The sequence below is a fragment of the Trichoderma aggressivum genome (genome assembly GCF_033847375.1).
Source record: "Trichoderma aggressivum f. europaeum strain CBS 100526 chromosome Unknown scaffold_012, whole genome shotgun sequence".
Classification (NCBI taxonomy): Eukaryota; Fungi; Ascomycota; class Sordariomycetes; order Hypocreales; family Hypocreaceae; genus Trichoderma; species Trichoderma aggressivum.
The window spans coordinates 718,404-736,596 of record NW_026946378.1 but is presented as its reverse complement, the minus strand read 5'-3'; the positions used below and the strand labels follow the sequence as shown (position 1 = coordinate 736,596).

The 18,193-nt window shown below is 53.6% G+C and overlaps 5 protein-coding genes across 5 annotated transcripts; all 5 read right to left on the bottom strand.

Moving 5' to 3' along the window:
- Positions 1 to 525: 525 nt before the first annotated feature.
- Triagg1_4097 (uncharacterized protein) lies at positions 526 to 3,046 on the bottom strand (the record flags this gene model as incomplete). Its single annotated transcript, XM_062898462.1, has 3 exons — positions 526 to 2,026; positions 2,135 to 2,310; positions 2,804 to 3,046. 3 exons carry the CDS (start codon positions 3,044 to 3,046, stop codon positions 526 to 528), a joined length of 1,920 nt encoding a protein of 639 aa, XP_062757117.1.
- Positions 3,047 to 4,521: 1,475 nt separating this feature from the next.
- Triagg1_4096 (uncharacterized protein) lies at positions 4,522 to 6,918 on the bottom strand (the record flags this gene model as incomplete). Its single annotated transcript, XM_062898461.1, has 1 exon — positions 4,522 to 6,918. One exon carries the CDS (start codon positions 6,916 to 6,918, stop codon positions 4,522 to 4,524), a length of 2,397 nt encoding a protein of 798 aa, XP_062757116.1.
- Positions 6,919 to 7,341: 423 nt separating this feature from the next.
- On the bottom strand, positions 7,342 to 8,730 carry Triagg1_4095 (uncharacterized protein; the record flags this gene model as incomplete). Its single annotated transcript, XM_062898460.1, has 1 exon — positions 7,342 to 8,730. One exon carries the CDS (start codon positions 8,728 to 8,730, stop codon positions 7,342 to 7,344), a length of 1,389 nt encoding a protein of 462 aa, XP_062757115.1.
- Positions 8,731 to 9,758: 1,028 nt separating this feature from the next.
- Triagg1_4094 (uncharacterized protein) lies at positions 9,759 to 10,698 on the bottom strand (the record flags this gene model as incomplete). The annotated part of the gene is made up of 4 exons (XM_062898459.1): positions 9,759 to 9,775; positions 9,834 to 10,248; positions 10,310 to 10,397; positions 10,457 to 10,698. 4 exons carry the CDS (start codon positions 10,696 to 10,698, stop codon positions 9,759 to 9,761), a joined length of 762 nt encoding a protein of 253 aa, XP_062757114.1.
- Positions 10,699 to 15,166: 4,468 nt separating this feature from the next.
- Positions 15,167 to 16,957, bottom strand: Triagg1_4093 (uncharacterized protein; the record flags this gene model as incomplete). Its single annotated transcript, XM_062898458.1, has 1 exon — positions 15,167 to 16,957. The coding sequence occupies one exon, from the start codon at positions 16,955 to 16,957 to the stop codon at positions 15,167 to 15,169; it is 1,791 nt and encodes a 596-aa protein (XP_062757113.1).
- Between the last annotated feature and the right edge of the window lie 1,236 nt (positions 16,958 to 18,193).

Genomic DNA, 18,193 nt, shown 5'->3' with positions numbered 1-18,193 from the left:
GGCTCAGCTAGGTATTGAATGTCTTAGCTCTGAAGCTGGTTCAAAGCGTGAGAACTTTCCCAGCATAGCAGCACAGTGCGCCCCACAGTACCCGGCAACCATGCCTTTCCCTTAGTGGCTGTTAGTCTCTGCATTGCTAGAGGGCGTAGATTGAATTCTCGCCTTTTGTCTAAAGATGCATATACTTTGTTTACATGGGCAGACATTCTTCTAGTACCTAGTAGATTTTCACAGCCATGGTACCTTATGTACAAGGGCAAGAGATGCGAGTTGTGAATTGTGACCCACGTTGGCTACCTAACGACAGAAATACTAGACTGCAATTCAGTTCCAAACGCTCCCTTTTACTGTATTTATTACATGTTGGGTATCTATCATTAGGAGCAAGCAAAACAAATACTGAGTAGTAGTATTCCCGAGCGTCGTCGACAGAGTCGCGGTTCAAAGAACGGTTCCAAACAATCAGTATCGGACTCATGGCTAATATACTACCATGGCCCCTTTCATCACTGTTCCCTTTTCTCATCATAGTCCAAGTTCAACGCCTTCAAAGTCGGCTGAAGCGGAACTATTGTGTATGGCGCAGCCGATACACTGGCAGTCATCCCCGCAGGGGCAGCTAGCCATCTCTCCTTCACACGAGTCGCCAAAGGGGTAGCTAACAAAGAAAAAGTCATTCGCCGACAGGGTTGCCTCCTCGCCAAGGCTCGAGTTGGCCTCTGATGGCGTCCGCACCAATGTGGGCGACATGGCTCCCTCCACCTTGGCCATGACGGGCGTCGAAGCGCCATTCGGCGAGTGGTTAGTGGGCGAGACCGTCTCATAGTTGCCGTTGGGAATGCTTTGAGCACTGTCAGAATGCCTGTGACGCTTGTAGGCATCCTCTCCCATGCTGCTCAAGGCAGACCGCACGTATTCCTGCGTCGCTTGGTTGTACGGGTGTGTAGCACAGCCAATGCACTGGCACGAGTCTCCGCAGCCGCACTGGTGGCCTGTCCATGAATCCGCCTCCAAGCCATTCGACTGAGGCAACTGTACCGGGGCGGCCGCGTTATATGGCACAGGCTGGATATTCGTCATTGGTTGTGGAAGGTTCATCATCACCAGCTGTCTATACTGATCAGGTTGAAGAGGTTGAAGATAGGAGCCGTATTGTGGTGGATATGCGAATATGGTGGGTTGAACCATGTAAGGATACACGGCATTCGGCATGCCAATCGGGACATTAAACTGCGACATCATTAGGCCATTGACCTGGTTAGGCATGTGTTGGTGTGGCTTGATCTCGGGCTTTTCCGCTCCAGATGAGCAACAGCTCCCAGGCTCGCTCTTAATGACGGGCTTCCCGTCTGGCATGGGCGTCTGCTGTCTATCTGCTTGGGCAGCTGTCGATTTTCCATTCCCGCAGCAACTTCCGACTGCAGGGGGGACGGTTTGTCCATTCGACGCCGCCGGTTTGGGTGCAGTGTGGTCGAGGATGTGATTCGGCGATGCCACCTCCTGGTAGGAAGGAAATATAGCTGGGCCAGGGTTAAAAGCGTTACCATTTGGGACAAACCCCATGATGCCATGGCCGACAGGTATTGTGGGTATGTTGCCGTTGGGCGATTGCGGGGACCTCGATTCAGGAGACGATATAATGTTGATCTGGCTCGCATCTATTCTCTCTAAGCTTGCAGCGTCGATAGGTTTCCTGCCAGAGGCCGTCTTGGAGTTTGTTTTCTGCACGCGGTACGCTGGTTTTGTTGCGGATCCTTTCGTGGATGGGCTTGGAGGCGTGACCAGCCCGTTTGACGTCTCCGGGCTCTCCTGGTCTCCCGCCTTGCGGCCAGGCGCCTTTTCCGAAGTGCCACAGCGGCATTTCTGTTTCTTGGGGATGGCAGCCGTCACGGCAGCACAGCCGCAAAGCTGTGACGAGGGATGCGGACACGAACTGAGCGGTCGGCCAGGCTTGCGCACGGGGACCATGAGCCGCTCAGAGGCGTGTGTGCATTTGGTGGAGCGATGGCCTCGGATGCACGGCTCACTGCACAATGACGGTTAGTCGCAATCAAAGTCGAGCAGAGAGGACAGTGACGCAGAGGTCCTGCTTATCAAGGTTCCAGAGTAAAAGAGAAGAGAAAAAGGCACATACCAGGCCATCTTCTGGCCATTTATCAGAGGCATGGCGAGATCGGGATGTGATTCTGCGCTTAGGATGGTCGGATTTGAAAACAGCTGCGCGCCTGAGCCAATGCCAAGTGCAGCGATGCGCCGCAGTCGAGAAAAAAAATTCTGTGTATCGCAAACAGCGCGCTTCAGCGCTTCTAGCTAGGCGAGGAGTAGTCGTAGACGCAGAAAATCACAGCGGCATCGAAGGTCGAATCGGCCTGTTGATCGTGTAATGATGAATCAGCCCGTCGGAAATACTTTGCTCCCCCAATATGTCGTGATGGCAGAAGCTGCCGCTGAATAACGATAGACCCCCCCCCGTTGGGAGTCAGCGAATGGCGGGGAGAAAATGGCCAAAAAAAAACACAACCGTTCGAGTTTGACCAAGTGCTGTTAAGTAGAAATAGCTGTCGGCGTTTCGATAAGAGTGCGAGTCCGTAACAGCCGAGACTCGGATTTCGAGAGCAATTGTATCCAGCAATCCTCTCACGCGGTCGATTCCTGCCCTGATGGTGTTTACACTCGCCAAAAGTCGTTCAAAGTCCGCAAAAAAAAAAAGAAGGATGAAAAGGGCAAAGTTTAAGTGCAAACCCAACAATGAGGCGACAAAGGGACATGGCCTCGTGTGGCTTGCGCATCTGGAACCGCTGACTTTGCACTCATTTCCCCAGGCGGCGTGCGGGGGGGCCTCATCGCCCATCCCAGGGGCTTCTTTAGCGGGCAGCCTCAGTGACCACAGCGGGTGCATATGCAGCTTCAGTAGCCTGCATGCGCTAACCAGGGGCCGCAAGGGTGCCTTGGTGAAACGCCGTGCGTCAAACGAAACATTTCCACGGGCTGCCTTTGTCTTGATCCGTCTTGATCCTTTCCGCTTGAGCTTCAACACTGGATCCATTGTGTCGAGCTACAGTTGCTGTTGGTACTGTGCACCGAGAAATGGAAAAGATGAAGCCATCGTCGTCATGGAGGGTCCTTGAGACCAGGTGAACACAGGTATCGGTTACCCGCTGCTCAGTACCCGGTACCCGCCCAAGCCGCCGAAGCATTCATGGATCATGCAATGGATTCATGGATCTTTCCGGAGAGTTACCTTAGTACTATACGTACAAACGAGTTCATGTACCGAATGTAGCGAATGGATCAGCCCCCAGTCCAACGTCATTGCGTCGAAATGATAATGCATCAACTGTGCTCGTGCTATTACTTGGCCGCAGCAGCAGCAACAGCGCAGAAAACGCAGAACCTCAGCGAATGGCACCATCTCCAACACATCCATCCAGTCAATAATCGGGTAATCGCGCTCCCAATCCCACGGCATCAAATCAATAATTCAGTCCGTCTCCCCTCTTTAGCCCGGACACCCGCAAGCCCGCCCCATCCACGCCGCTCCCGAAATCCCGAGCACCGGAGCCGTGCGACTCCAAATCGGAAGCAAGCAAAAAACTTTACAGCACAAACTGGAGACCAAAAAGAGACGTTATGCATTGAACGATTTAGCATCTCGCCAATCTCGCAAAAGCATCTTCAATCCCCCCTCCCGAACCGCCACCAAAAACACCAAACGCACAGCAGCAAGTTCAAGGTTTATTTTTATCTCTTGTCATCTCCACTGGGCAACTCGCCTGAGAAGCCAGTGCAGCGTTCGCCCGTCCCGCACTTCTTTGAGCAAGTTTCTATTGGCCATCTCCAGGCCCTCTCACGCGCTCCGAAAGGGTCTGGTCGGCCTATCTCATGCTCCTTTTGCACCTTTTCCCTTCCATCCAGTTCTTCTCCAGCAACCTAATACTGTAGCCGCGCGCATGCTTCGCGCACAGCTGTGCGCGTATGTGATTATCAATGTGTCTTGAATATCGACTGCGGTGTATTAGCCAGCTGCCTGACTGGGACAAGCAATCAGTCTGTGCGGCCGCCATGCCTCGATCCTGATCCTAAACCCGATGCCGGATGCCACAATCAACTGCACATGTATTTTCTTTTCGGGGACTCTTCAATGTTCTTTTCTGTGCTAAATCTTCAATCTTGTCCTTATTGGTTACCAATGTCCATTTGTAGCTTGAATCTTCACATGGGCGAACTCAAATTCCCGAAAAGCTCCATGTATGGATTCGGATTCCCCAAGGCACCGAGTATCTAATAAGCAGTGGATAGTAGTAGGTATACATAGGTAGGCTATCTGCTTTAATAATAATAAAGAATCATTCGTCATACGGCCCAGAGAGGCTGCAGCTCTTGTACAAGGCGCTTTAAACAATATCCCATGCTCCCCTTCCCGTACGCCACGGACGGCGCCCCCATTCGGGCCCTGATATCCCTAGATTATCTCGAAATCATCAATACAACTGCCGGTTCGTTTCGTCCACCGGCTTCAAACTAGTTCCCGTCCGAATTGTCCGAATCAGCAAACATATCGGCCGCTCGCATTCGTCTTCTGGGCTGGCCTCGACCGCCAGAGTGCGACTCCTCTTGAGGATCTGCCTCCGCATCATTTGTCGTATCCGTAGCCTTTACATCACCACCGCCAGGTTGTTCAGCCTGGTGACTTTTACCAGCATCAGCCATGTCTTCATCGTCGTCTTCATCCATAGGTTCTCCGATTACGTCGTCGTCGTCATCCTCAATCGGTTCTCCATCTAGGTCTTCGTCCGCAAGAGGTTCACCATCAACGTCATCTTCTTCGATAGGCTCGCCTACTGCCTGCTCCTCCTCCACTTCTTCCACTTGCTGCTGCTGCGCCGTTACCTCAGCATCACCAGTGATGACAGGCTCGGACGTCGTGGGGGCGGTCTGGTTGGCTTCAACGACCTTCCATTTCCCCTTCTTGATGGAGTCGTCAACCTTTCCTTGCGCCTTGAGCGTCGGTGGATTTTCGAATGCGCTCACAAATAGTGCATGGCTTTCTACCGGAAAGACGCACCATCCTTCCCATAGGTTTAGCACAAGGGTAACGCTTCGCTTCCATTTCTCCGCACGTAGTCGACCCCAGCCCAATTTTTCAGCCATCATGCCGAGACGTTCAAACACCTTCCTGGAGCGCATGGCTGTCTCGAGAAGTTGTCGATAGCGCCATGCATGGCGCACACTGCTAGTAGAGGATGACGATAGGATATCGCTGACCACATAGAGGCCAACCAAGGTGGCCGCGCTCGCGTCTGTGTTTTCGCTTGCAGCAGCGGTGCCTTCTTCGGTGCCCGCTGTTTGTTGCTCTCCTCTGCCTTCTTTCTTCGTATCTTGGTTGGTGACCGCCAATGATAAAGGTCGCTCAACGTTAGAGACGATCAAGTCGACAACTTCGTCGGCACCACGGCTAACATGGGTAATGGCAAAGGCCGTTACTCGCGCAATATCTCCCTTACGAACCTTTGCTATCGTGGTGGGTAGGCGGGATAAAAGATGAACTAGCTTGGCCTTTTCCAGTGGATTGAGAAACGTCTTCTCCTCTTCGCCGGCCGGGCCGCCGTCACGGTTTGCGTCTCCGTCAAAGTCTTCATCCTCTGAAGAGTCATACTCCCCGTCTGAAACGAACTCATCTAGCCTAGTGGTGTATTCGAAGCGAAGACCCTTTTCTGGTGTTTTCCACGCATGGCCTCCGTCAAAGAGCGGGACATATTTGCCCTTTTTCTGCTGTAAATGTGAACCAGTAATCACTCCCCAAAGCGTCCATCGATACCAAACGCCACCCTGGCTCCTTGCATCCCATAGCCAAGCCCATCTTTCTTCTCTCTGAACTGATGCACGGGACATGAGTAGAGCCTCAAATTCGGGGCCGTGTTCAAGGACATCTTCAATCACCTTGTTGATTAGCCTAATCATTCGAATATCCTGAGGAGGCTTGACGGGCACATATAACAGGCCAGTCCGGTTTACACCCCCTTGTCCGCTGGAGTATGAAGACGGTGGGGCAAATCCCCGGTGAAATCCATGGCGTGAATGATCGTTATGCCCAGCTCCAGACTCTTGGTCTACTGGCTTTGCCCCAAAGGGTTGAGATGAGGAACCCGAAGAACCCAGTCCTGATAGCGTGGCGTTGCTCACGGCAGAGGAGAGATGGCGATGCAGGGATAGATAATAGCCGTAGCCCATATATCGGTTCTGCAACGAGCTTACTGCAGCATCCATATCTGTTGCAGGAGTCTCCTTGGACAAGGTCACGATGGCAACCGTGCATTTCCTCTCAGACCCTCCAGGCCCGGCTGGAGGTTGGATTTTGACATTCTCGACCGTCAGGTTCGTAGGTAACAGCGATTTGATCGTAGCGGGAGATATTCCTGGGGGAAGGTTGGACAGCCGTAGAGTCGGCCTCGCTATAGCCTTCTCCTCGGCGCGGTCCACCATCTCTTCATCATCGCTCTTGTCCTCGAATTTCAACGTTGCTCTGCCCTCTGATTCTTTAGAAAAGTCATTGAAGGATCGTTTCTTTCCAAACGGCATAGGCGGCATCCCCAAGCTCCCTGGCCCGCTCTTCATCCCCGACGACGTGCCAAAGTGCCGCCGCGATGCGCCGCTGGGACCCGAGGGCGGAGGGCCACCAAGGTTGCCAAACCCAAACCGCTGATTCCGCTGCGCCGACGCGCCGTGCCCTGTATCGTCATCGTCGTCGTGATCGAAGCTCTTGATAAAGTCTTCGTATACGGCGGCGGTTTCTGCAGCCTCGCGCTTACGCTTGGCTTCAGCCTCGGCCTTTTGCTTCTCGAACACGGATTGCTTGGCGGGTTTTTGGAATTTAGATTCCAACCGAGGTGGATCGGCGGGGTCTTTGGAGGATGACATGGCGCGTAGAGATTGCGAGAGGTCGGAGGAAACTAGAAAATTGCTAGGCCATGATATGGGGATGTCTTTCGGTTGAGTTGAGCTTGAGCTTAGCAGTAGCAACACAAAAGGCATAGCGCCATCGACCAAGCATCGAAGCATATGCATTTATCAGTTACGGTCTCATCGTTAACAGCATCAGTCCCGATAGTGTCATATTTCTGCCTTTGTTGATAGGAAAGAGCAAAGCCCGTAAACCACAACCATTCACAAAAATTAAAAGAGCACAAATTATTATTTTCCCAACTTCAACATTTTTTCATATCACTGCCTGCGCCAAGTATCTACCAATCTTTACTCACAGAAGACTCATCCGATCCTGCTCATCAGAAACGAAATGCTACCAGCCCGGACATGCCGGACGAGATGACGGCATGTCTTGCCTCATCTCCCCGATAGTTCCTCTTGCAATATCAACCCTGGACTCCCTCCCCTGCTCCCGTCCATCGTCACCAGCCCCTTGAACTTTCCACCAATTTCTCGGCCTGCGTCTGCTGCTGCCTCCTTCTTCCACTTCCACTTCTCTCCGAGCTTGCCTCCGTTCCCTGCCATACAGTCCACCAGCTTGTCTCCAAGGACGGGCAAGAACTTATACGCGTGCCCGCTGTCACCTGTCGCAACAAACAGCCCTTCCCAGCCCGGGTGCCAGTCCGCCAGGAAGTTGCCGTCGCTCGTGTCGGAATACCAACACAATCTCGTTTCCTTCCACGGCCGACTGTCCAGCCCTTTGACGGGCGACATGTCCCTCAAGGCTTGGCGCAGCGCCTGATCTGCGTCTGGCGGCAGTGAGGTAGCATTCCTGCTCCCATCCCGTTGTGTCAGTGGTCTCGACACCACAATGGGCTTACGTTCCTCGGAGGGCGAGGCTGCCAGTGCTGTCTCAACAAGCACAGGATTGAGGTATCCAAAACAGTGTCGCGCAATCTTCAAGACGCGCGACTGTGGCGGAATGATAAACAAGCCAGTGCTGAGATTCAGTGCCACGGGCTGCTTCGCCAGTACCTCAAACTCTTCCTCTGAGATGTCGATGTAGCCCAAAGGCTGGGCTGTGGCCTCTACTCGTCCTCTTAGGTCAATCAAGCTGCCCGTCCATGCGCCTGCTGCAACAAATACGACTTCCGCCGTCAGGACTCCAGAATCGCTCATTCGTGCCCCAACAACTCTCTTGCCGTCAGTAATGAGTTCCTCCGCTCGTCCATCCACAAAGTTGACCCTGCCTGTGGCCTTGACCCGGTTGTATAACCATCTCATGCCCTCGCCGGCATTTGCCCATCCGGAAAGCTCATTGACATACCCCCAATCGCCGGGATGGCCGTCCACGCCTAAGCTGCGCTGTAAAGCCGCGGGCGTTTCCAGAGGTCGAATTCTATGGGCCTGCCCGCTCTCATTGGCGATGCGCGTTGCGTTCTCCCAACTGGACTTGGTATAGCCCATACCTGACGTCTTGGGCTCCGTCGACTCATTTGCCGCAAGAAGCAGGCCAGACTCGGTATACCGTTCCTGACCACCAAGCTCGTCATCGCCTTGCTTGCGCCACTCCTGTTGTGCCAAAGCTGCCAACTCGGCATAATCCGGGTCGGCATAGTCGGGTCGGATGATTCTCGACGAGTCTACGCTGGCAGAGTCTCCTGGTGGGAAAGATGCTCCACGCACATCGTCCACGATGGTGATGACCGTGTTATCAAAAGACGACCTCTTGGTGAGCGCCCAGGCGGTAGAGAGGCCAAACACTCCCGAGCCGATGATGAGGATGGATTGAGGAGAGGGACTCATTTTTAAACCTGCCGGTTATCTCAAAATCGTCTTGGCCAAAAACGAATATCATGCGCACAGAAATATGGTCTTGTGGACTGATATTTATTCGTCATTTACGGCTGCCGCATGCTATCGGTTCTCTGCCTTACTGAAAGGATCTACGGAGTACAGCTCCAACTTCAACGAGGGGTGTCGATTTCGGGAGGGGCCATCCGATGGTCGGGCAACTATCGGCTTACGGAGCGTACACACACACACAAACGCCCCCCACAAAAAGCGGCATGCCGTGAGGAGAGAGAGAACTACGTAGAATCACATCGACACACAAATGCAGGCGAGATCAGGCGATGTACGACGGGTTGAGGACAGAATCAAGCATTCTTGTGATAATGCTAACTGCAAAAGACCAGTCATGGCTAGACTTTTGTAACAGCTACGCCCTGTTACAAGGACCAAAAGGGCGTAAACTAATCATATCTTGTCCCCCAAAGGGCGTAAGATGTCCTCATAATTTGTCCAGCTCCACAACCGCATGCCATGGAGCTGCCAACTGCCTCACTCACAGCACCAATCAGCCACTACATCTTGGCTGCTCTCCCACTTCACCAGCAACATTCCTTTCGATCCACTTTCAACTTGACCTTTTCCCCCTCGAAAGCATTAAAAAGGCCGCGAAAGACTGGCATAGCAGTCTGAAGGCGGCCACGAGCAATCTATGTTGTGTCGCGGGATGGGTAGTCTTTGTTCTTTTTTTGCCGTGAACCAGATCCATCGTAAGAAGAAGAAAAACGCAATAGAACCTCTTCCTGGCCTTCCCCCCTTTGCCAACGCCAATGCAATGCAAGCAGAAATCAAATGGTACAGGCGGAGCCCGACAAGACACCCGGTTGTGGCCTACCGACGTCTTGGGGCTAACGACGTCCTATGAAGTAGTCGTGGTATCATGACCGTAATGGTCTAGTCATATACGTCGGTTTTTAAAAGGAGTAGTAATTCGATACTGGTACACGAGATGAAACATCTCTGACCATTCCCATAAAATGCACTTAGACTTTCCGGAAATCTGTAGCATGTGCGTTAGCAATGCACTCTTAAAAAAATGCAGTCAGGGGTAGACAAACCTTGAAGCACAGGGTAGATCATTTCAAAAGCTTGGTAAATCTCCTCTCTCACTTTGGCACCCGTCAAGACAATCTTGCCGGAGACGAAAATGAGCAGCACAATCTTGGGCTTGATCATACGGTAAATCAGACCAGGGAACAGTTCAGGCTCGTAGGAGCTGAAGTTGTGATGGCGAGAGGCAAGACCTTCGAGACGGATGGGGAATTTGATATCACATGAGCCGACAATGTTCTGGATCTTGAAATCCGTAAACTTTGCGTTGAAGCCAAGCTTTTGGATGATGCGCGCATATTTTCTCGAGGCCAGCTTAGAATCGTCCTCCGACTTGGCACCAGTAACGACCATTTTGCCGGAAGCAAAGATAAGGGCTGTTGTCTTGGGCTCGCGGATACGCATGATGACGGCAGCGAAACGCTACAGGCTGTTAGCACCCTTATGCCTCCACGAGAATCTCGGTGGGCCGCCATGTATTCACCTTTGGGTTGTACTCGGCGTTTCGTGCGTGCAGGGCAATCGTCTTCAAGTCCAATCGGCAGTCGAGATTCACGGTTGCCACGATGTTCCTTTGATTGCGAGATAAGTCTCAAGGAGCAGAACCAAGTTCACTCAAGTGTATACATACTGCAGAGTGGGCGTGATGCCACTGGGACCCTGAGAGGCTGCAGGCGTGGCAGCGGGAGTTGCAGGAGTCACCCCGTTCCCATTTGCAGCCTGCTGACCGTTGGGAGCCATTCGCTGACTGCCATCGGGGTTGGTGGACGGTGGTGTGAGCTCGTTAGAGGCACCGGGGAACGACAGCGAGCCAGGAGCGGTAAAAGCCTTTGCCTGCGCGGCATTGGCCGGGTGCGTTTGTATGCCCTCCATGATCGAGACTAGAGATCAGAAAGTGTGCGGCGAGGCTGCAACCCCAAACTGAGCAGGTCTATGCAGGAGATGATGTTAGCCGCTTGCATATCCTGAAGGCTAATGGTGCATCGAGGCAACCCAACAGATGGAAAAGAGAGAAAAAGCAAGTGATGATGTAGCTGCTGGCTGGCACGAAAAGCAGAGCTCTGCGCTGCACAGGCTGAAAGCGAGATGAAATGAAGAGGAAGTTGGATGAAGGGAGGCGAAGTCGCGGTTTTGTTGCTGTGGCTGCTGCAGCGCCAGCTGGCAGACACGTGTTGTGTTTTGCCACAGCAGGGCGGTGCAGTGAATGAGGGAACGGGAGGAAGAAAAAAACACACAACACAGAGGTTGCTGCCACCTACCTAATTGCGGGAGATGAACAAGTGAATGTCTCCCCTACAGAATGCTGCTCAAGCAGATATTTTTTTGGAGTCCTTGCGAATGCCGGGCGCAAACAGCAAGGTTGGGTAGAATAGGTGAGAACGAAGGTCGGCCTTGGGGAAAAGCGTTGGTCCAACAACCGAGACTCGGATCGTCTCGTCTTCACGTTCAAGCAATTTTTTGGAGGTTATTTCTTTTTTAATTGCGTTCTACAGAACGAGGCAACGACTCGAAGGGCGACGATGACGGGCAGTACTTTGTATCGCTTTGAAGTCTTCGTCGGCGATCAACGAGATCGATTGCACCCGTGGGATTAGGGAGCGACGGCGTTAAGGAACGTGTTCCAGTTCTCTGTTATTGCCTGGTCGCAGGACGTCGACACCGTGCGACCTAAACGGAGCAGACTCGCTTATTCTGCTCGTGATTTTCCTGACGCTTTTTTTTTTTTAGAATTAAGGGAGAGGCTGTTCAAGGAACGTTGACGTCCGATGAAGAAGAGAGCGTGGATAGTAAGTGGGAAAAAAAAGTGTGGCAAGCGAAGCCTTTGAGGATAGGTGGGGCGTGACGTCGTTGGAGGGGGGGAAATATTAATGAGGGCCGAACGTATGTGAGAGGTACGCAGGGCCGCCGGTCGGGACTTCCTCGCAAGAACGAGGAAACAGCGGATGGGGAAGGGCTGGGTACTTATAATTCTCGCTCCGGAAGGCCCAGGCAGGGCTCCCAGGCAACAACACCACCTGTGGCGTCGCCTCTGGCAGACCCGAGCTCAGCTTAGCGTGTGCACTAGGCCCCGGTGCGGCCAATCACAGGCCCGCGCCGCCGTGCTTTTATCTCCTTTGCCCACCACGGCTCACAAGGCCCCCTGAAGTATCGCGGTATCATGCAGAACCTCGCGGTACCAGCGCTGTGGCACCAGGATAACGGGGGGTGACGAAGGGAAGGACCGGGGGGCGCAGCTGGCGGTCACGGTGTCTGGTGCCAGGGCTTTTGCGGCCCAGCAAATGCACTTCTTCCAACCCGACCACTGCTTCATTTCACTTGCACTCTTTCTTCCTCTTTCTTCTTCCTTCGGCCTGCATCTCGACGTGCAGCTTCTTTTGCTGGTCTTTTGTCGTCGTCTTTACTACAGTGTTTTGTGTGTGTTGCATGCAGTCGCCGGGCAGCGCAGGCCCCTTCGCCACTCGACCATGCGTGCAGCTGCACTGCGATGCTCGCTGCCGCCCGCGGAAGCGACAGAGAGCGTACGATGAAAAAAAGCGAACCGTCTCGGCCCCGTCAACCTCGCTCTGGCTTCTCTCTGGCCTGGCTGTCTAGCACCGCTCACTGCCGCCCTCCCCTCCCACGACCAAAAAAAAACACAGCGCACATCGTCTCGGATGGCGAATAACTACTGGACTGGTCCCGATGGGGTGACGGGGAAACTCGCTTGACTCTGTTTTCCGTGTCCGAGTTTCCAGCCAGTTCTGTTGCTGGGGCGAGCGACGGTCAATCAGCCCCAGGCAAGTCGGACGGGGCTGGCAGTGGACCCGGGTTGGTCGCGTCGCGCCCATTCGCCCCCCTTTTCGGGGCTTTACCCACCAACCACTCCCTGAAATTGCGTCTTCGCCGCCCCCCTCACCCACTGAACCACGTCCTTTCAGCGGCCACACCACAACAAGTTACTGCCTTGGAACAACACGAGCTTTGAAACACGCACCTTTTGCCCCTGTTGCGTGGCCGGCCAAGATAAGCGACATGTGCTCACAGCTACAAACAGCCTGCGTCTCAGCATCGTCTCATGTCCGGCGGCAGCCAGACGAGGGCGGGCATTTGTGCTCTCTCTCTCTTTGTGTCTGTGTCTGGGTCTGGGTCTGGGATGGAAGCGATTACGAGTCGCGTCGTACGGCCGCACACAGCAGAGTTTTTTTTCGCTGGTCTGGTGGGCAAAGCCGGCTTGGGAGGAGGCAAAAATGGCACAAGGCGGCATCCTGGCGTTAGTGAGTCATTGCCTGTGAGCCAACCATGGGCCTTGAGCCGCATCCACCCAGCAATCTTGCTGTTTGCGGCCTTGTGAGTGGCTCCGGCGCCAAGTACTGGGTACCAGCTCGGCTGCCCGCTTGACGCGCCTCTCTGTCACCGTAACATGAGTCTGATGTCTGCCCAATGGACGCGACAGCGACAGCGGGCTTCAATGTTCTCGACGCATGCACGAGAAGGAGACCCATGAGGAGCCCTGTTGGCGACTCTTGCTCATTTTGCATCGTCTGTCTCTTGTCACTTTTTTTGGTTTTTTCCTTGCGCATCACTGCAAGCGAGTTGCAGCTGATGGCCGTGTCCCGACAGCGTCTGGTTGCGCCGTCCCCCGTAGGCCTGTTGCACCGGCGCAACCGCGGAAGTTTTAGATCGTTGTCACTGCTACATGCCTGCGCGGCCCAAAGTACCCCGTTAACAATTTTCCAACCCAGTGACCCCCAGCTGCTCAGCACGTTACACTTTGGTCCCTAGCGCCGCATCGCTGCCAGAACTGGACACTTTGGCCGCCTTTGGATCCAGAAAAAACTTGCTTTGTCGCCTGCCCAGGCCCGTGTTGGTGTAGCATTGAGCGTGTCCAAGCAATTTCTCTCTGTGTCGTCGTCACGACGCAATAATTCACGCAACAAAGAAAGGCGAAGAAATGCTAAGAGAGCTAGGGAAGCGAGAAAGATTTTTTTTTTTTTCCTTCTTCTTCTTCTCTCTTCCCTGCCTCTTTTTTTTTTCTCTTCTCTTCCTTGCGCTCTCTCCCGTGTCCAGCATCGTACTCGCTTGTATGAAGTTACTCATAGTCGAAAGTAGCACTGCTGCTACCTCTCTCTGTGCATGTACATGTATATCCTGCTCCGTGTCGAGCCGAGTCGGGGCCTCTTTGGGACACAGGTGCAGCAGACCGGAACGAACAAGAGGAATTCATGTTTCACTGCCAGCGGTACCTTTGGCATTCTGGCCTCTGTGCAGCTCTGAAATGCAACAAAAGAATGCACACACAATCCCTTTGGGACAACAATGCAGCAAACAAGTGGCTTGCTACCTCTTTTCTGTTCCTTTCCTTTCTTTTTATTTCTTTTTCTTTCATCGTACTCTGTAGCTCGACCCGTCCTGCAAGCCCCTGACTCAGCATACATACTATCAATACAGTAGGTATTCTTGATGCGGGAGGCCCAACGACACCACCAAAAACATGGTCCATTGCACGTATAACTGCCCATGGATATCAAACCTGCTGAAAGACAAGGGGACCCCCCAAATCGTTCCCCAGACTTCCATTGTAAAAAATCGAATTGAACCCACACACAGCCGCAGTGAGCGCTAGCGATATGCGGAGCAGAGCGATGTTTGTTTGACACATGCAAAAGTCCAAGTCCACAGCGGCCGCATCCACTCTCATATCAGCACTACTCAACTTGGGGCTGGTCTATCATCTGCGAGCCAATGCAAGAAGCAAGCGGGAAGAAGAGAAGGAAAAAAAAACAAGGCGGCTGGCCCGAGGCGGTGATGAAGTGGACTCTAGCTTTTTATCTGTGTAAACTTTCGGTGAGAGGCTTTATAGTTTCTTTCTTGTTGCTTTTTGATATTTGATTGCTTAAGAGACACGTAATAACCGCCTATATACTCCGTACTGTATTTCTCGACTCTTATGATGTACGAACAAAAAAACGACAAAAAGGGGAAAATGTTCAGCCCGACCGCCCCATTTAATACTCCTCTCCCGCCAGCACCTATAAAAAAACAAAAAGAAAAAAAAACTTTTTTTTTGCTGGGCGTTTTCCGTTCCCAGGACATGCATACATTGTACATTGATATCAATACATCATATCAGCCAGATCCTCCCAATGAAAAAAAAAATCGTGTGAAATACGCCCCCTTGCCTCTCATGTCATGTAATACTTGGGCCCTTCTCCTCCCTGCGGAACTTGCCAGTTGATGTCCTGGTGGGGAGCCTTGATATCGCACGTCTTGCAGTGAATGCAGCTGTTATTGGAAGCGCCACTGTTAGTGACTTCGAAGCAAAAAAGAAGATGAAGATACAAAAAGGGGGGTGGATGCAGACTCACTTTTGTGCGTTAATCTGGAACCGCACGCCGTGGGGTTTTGACTCGTCCTCGACGTACTCGTACACTCCGGCCGGGCAGAAGCGGTTCTCCAGGCCCTTGAATGTCGGATACGTCGTGTCCGTGTGGGCGTCCCAGTCCTTGACTTGCAGGTGCACGGGCTGGTCCTCCTCGTGGTTGGTGCCCGTGCGAGACACGCTGGTCAGGATGTCAAAGGTGATCTTGCCGTCGGGCTTCTCGTACTCGATCTTGGGGAACTGATCGGCCGGCTTGGTCGACGCGTAGTCGGGCTTGCCGTGCTTGAAAGTCCACGGGACGCGGCCCTTGAGGACGTACGCCTCCAGGCCCGAGTAGGCGACGCCGCCGTAGACGCCGAGCGGGTTGTGCCACGACGGCCGCATGTTGCGCACCTCCTTGAGCTCCTTCCAGATGGACGACTTGCGCAGCGCGTCCTCGTAGTCGTAGAGGAAGACGGTGCCCTCGCCGGAGTCGTTGAGGGCGTTCCACGCCGCCTCGGCCGCGAGCATGCCCGACTTCATGGCGTTGTGCGTGCCCTTGACCTTGGGCACGTTGACGAAGCCGGCGGAATCTCCAATCAGCGCGCCGCCGGGGAAGGCAACCTTGGGTATGCTCTGGAAGCCGCCTTCGACGAGGCCGCGGGCGCCGTAAGAGATGCACTTGCCGCCCTCGAGCACGTCCTTGAAGAGCGGGTGCAGCTTCAGCTTCTGGAACTCCTGGTATGGGGAGAGCCAGGGGTTCTCGTAGTCCAGAGACACGACCAAGCCCAAGCTCACCAGGTTCTCGCCAAAGTGGTACATGAAGGAGCCGCCATACACGTCCTTGGGCAGGGGATAGCCCATGGAGTGGACGATGAGGCCCTTTTCGAACTTGGCAGGGTCAATCTCCCACACTTCCTTGACGCCCAAGCCGTAGGTCTGGTGCTGGCTGTCTCGTCGCAGGTCGAATTTGCCAACCACCTTCTTGGTCAAGCTGCCGTGGCAACCCTCGCCAAACATTGTGACTCGTGCGTGGAACTCCATGCCTCGCTCAAAGGAATCCTTGGGCTTGCCATCTCGTCCAATTCCCAGGTCGTTTGTGGCAACGCCCTTGACCGATCCATCGGTGTTGTAGAGGACCTCGGAGGCGGCGAAGCCAGGGTACAGCTCGACGCCAACCTCCTCCGCGCGCTCGCCGAGCCACTTGACAAACTGGTTCAAGCTGACAATGTAGTTTCCGTGGTTGTTCATCTGGGGCGGCGCGGGGATCGGGATCGCGGCCGTCTTGGTGAGGAAGCGCATCTTGTCCTTGCCGGCCGGGGTCGCATGCTCGAACCGCGATGGGTTGGCCTTGTCGAGCCAGTCGGGGATCAGCTCGTTGATGGCCGAGGGCTGGATGACGGCGCCGGAGAGGATGTGGGCGCCCACCTCGCCGGCCTTTTCCAGCACCAGCACCCGGAAGTCCTCGTTGCCCGCCTCGTTGGCCAGCTGCTTCAGCCGGATGGCGGCGCTGAGCCCCGCGGGACCGGCGCCGATGATGCAGACGTCGACCTGGTCCGACTCGCGCTCAATGGTCGAGGGGTCGAAGGATTCGTCTTCGGCCGCCCTCCGCAGTCGCATGGCGGTGCTGAAGGATCTGGCGGCCGCAATTGGCATGCCTATTGACGGCCGCATCACGACGGGAGCTCGTCGAGCGGCTGCCGCAGGCCCGAGGAACCTCGCTGGCCGACATCTGGGAATCGCGCGGGCGGTGGTGCGCAGGGCGCATCTCGACACAGGCGCTGGAGCCGGCATTGTGGTGAACTGACTGCACTGGGCTTTAGAATTCCTCGCGGCTCCAATTTCAAAAGGCAAAGCAATTGGGCGAAGAGGGAAGAAAGCTGCCCGGGGAAGAAAAGCTGCGATCATCGACGTCAAGGACCGGCGCCGAGTTACTATTATCTGCCCAACGATTGGCTACCAAGGTCCGACCTGATACCCGGACTCATATAGCCGATTGCAGCCGAAGGGGCCCTGTACCTGGGCGGTACTTGGGGTAATGGGATCCCGGGCCGCGAGTTGGTGGCTAAGCTCGGCTTATGAAGTAACTCTCGGGTACTTTTGGCGCCAGAGTTTCGCTGCTGTCACAAGCCTGTAGTAACCGGCCCCAGAAAGTTGTTTTAATGTATGATAACAATCAGGTTGTTTATTACAGTATGTCTACGCTTTGAAGTATGTTCCCATCATGATGCTGGCCGATGCCGCAGATGCCATGCTCTCTTGGTGGAAACAAGGGCAAAAATTCTCACAAAACAAGCCCACCTCACACCATAGCCGGCGTCGATATCGGCGACATTGCAACGTTTAAAGCTGTGCGGGCTAGTCTTATATCCTGCAGCTTTGCCAAAGCTGCCTGAGGTACCCACGTACCGATCGGAATGGCCCTTGGCGGGGACGGCAAGCTCCCGAATAAGACGATTGATGCTTACTGCTCATTACAATAGTCCAGATAGTATTAGTAGGATCTATCAAAGTACTGTAAATCCAAGATGCGTGGTGAGCTGGCATTGTGGCATGTGACGTATGACCCGTGATAGGTTGAAACACCCGTGTCTGAACTCTGAGCTGTTCCCAAGGTTCAAATCCCAAAACCCACTTGTACCTCGCTCGTAATGAGGCGGACCGCCTGTCTTAGCCGCGGTCCGCAAGATGCGGTCTGTAACCTATTCAACACAGAACAAACCTTGAGCCGAGATTACTAGCCTACCCGGCGATGTAATCCGTTTATTGGATGTCTGCTATATCCACCTATTTCTCCATGAAATCATATATGCGTACCTAGCTATGAGGTTGAGGTGCCAAGTAAAACCCGGGTATTGATTCCCGAGGTACAGGGTAGATAGTCTGGAAGCCGAATTCGACGCTACAAGAAACTTATATGTGTGACGGTAAACAATCAGCATCCATTACTACGTTTGAAACATTCATTTTGACGGAAAAGGATGTTAATTATCTTGTTTCTAGCGCATTTATTATATCTCGTAATAATTA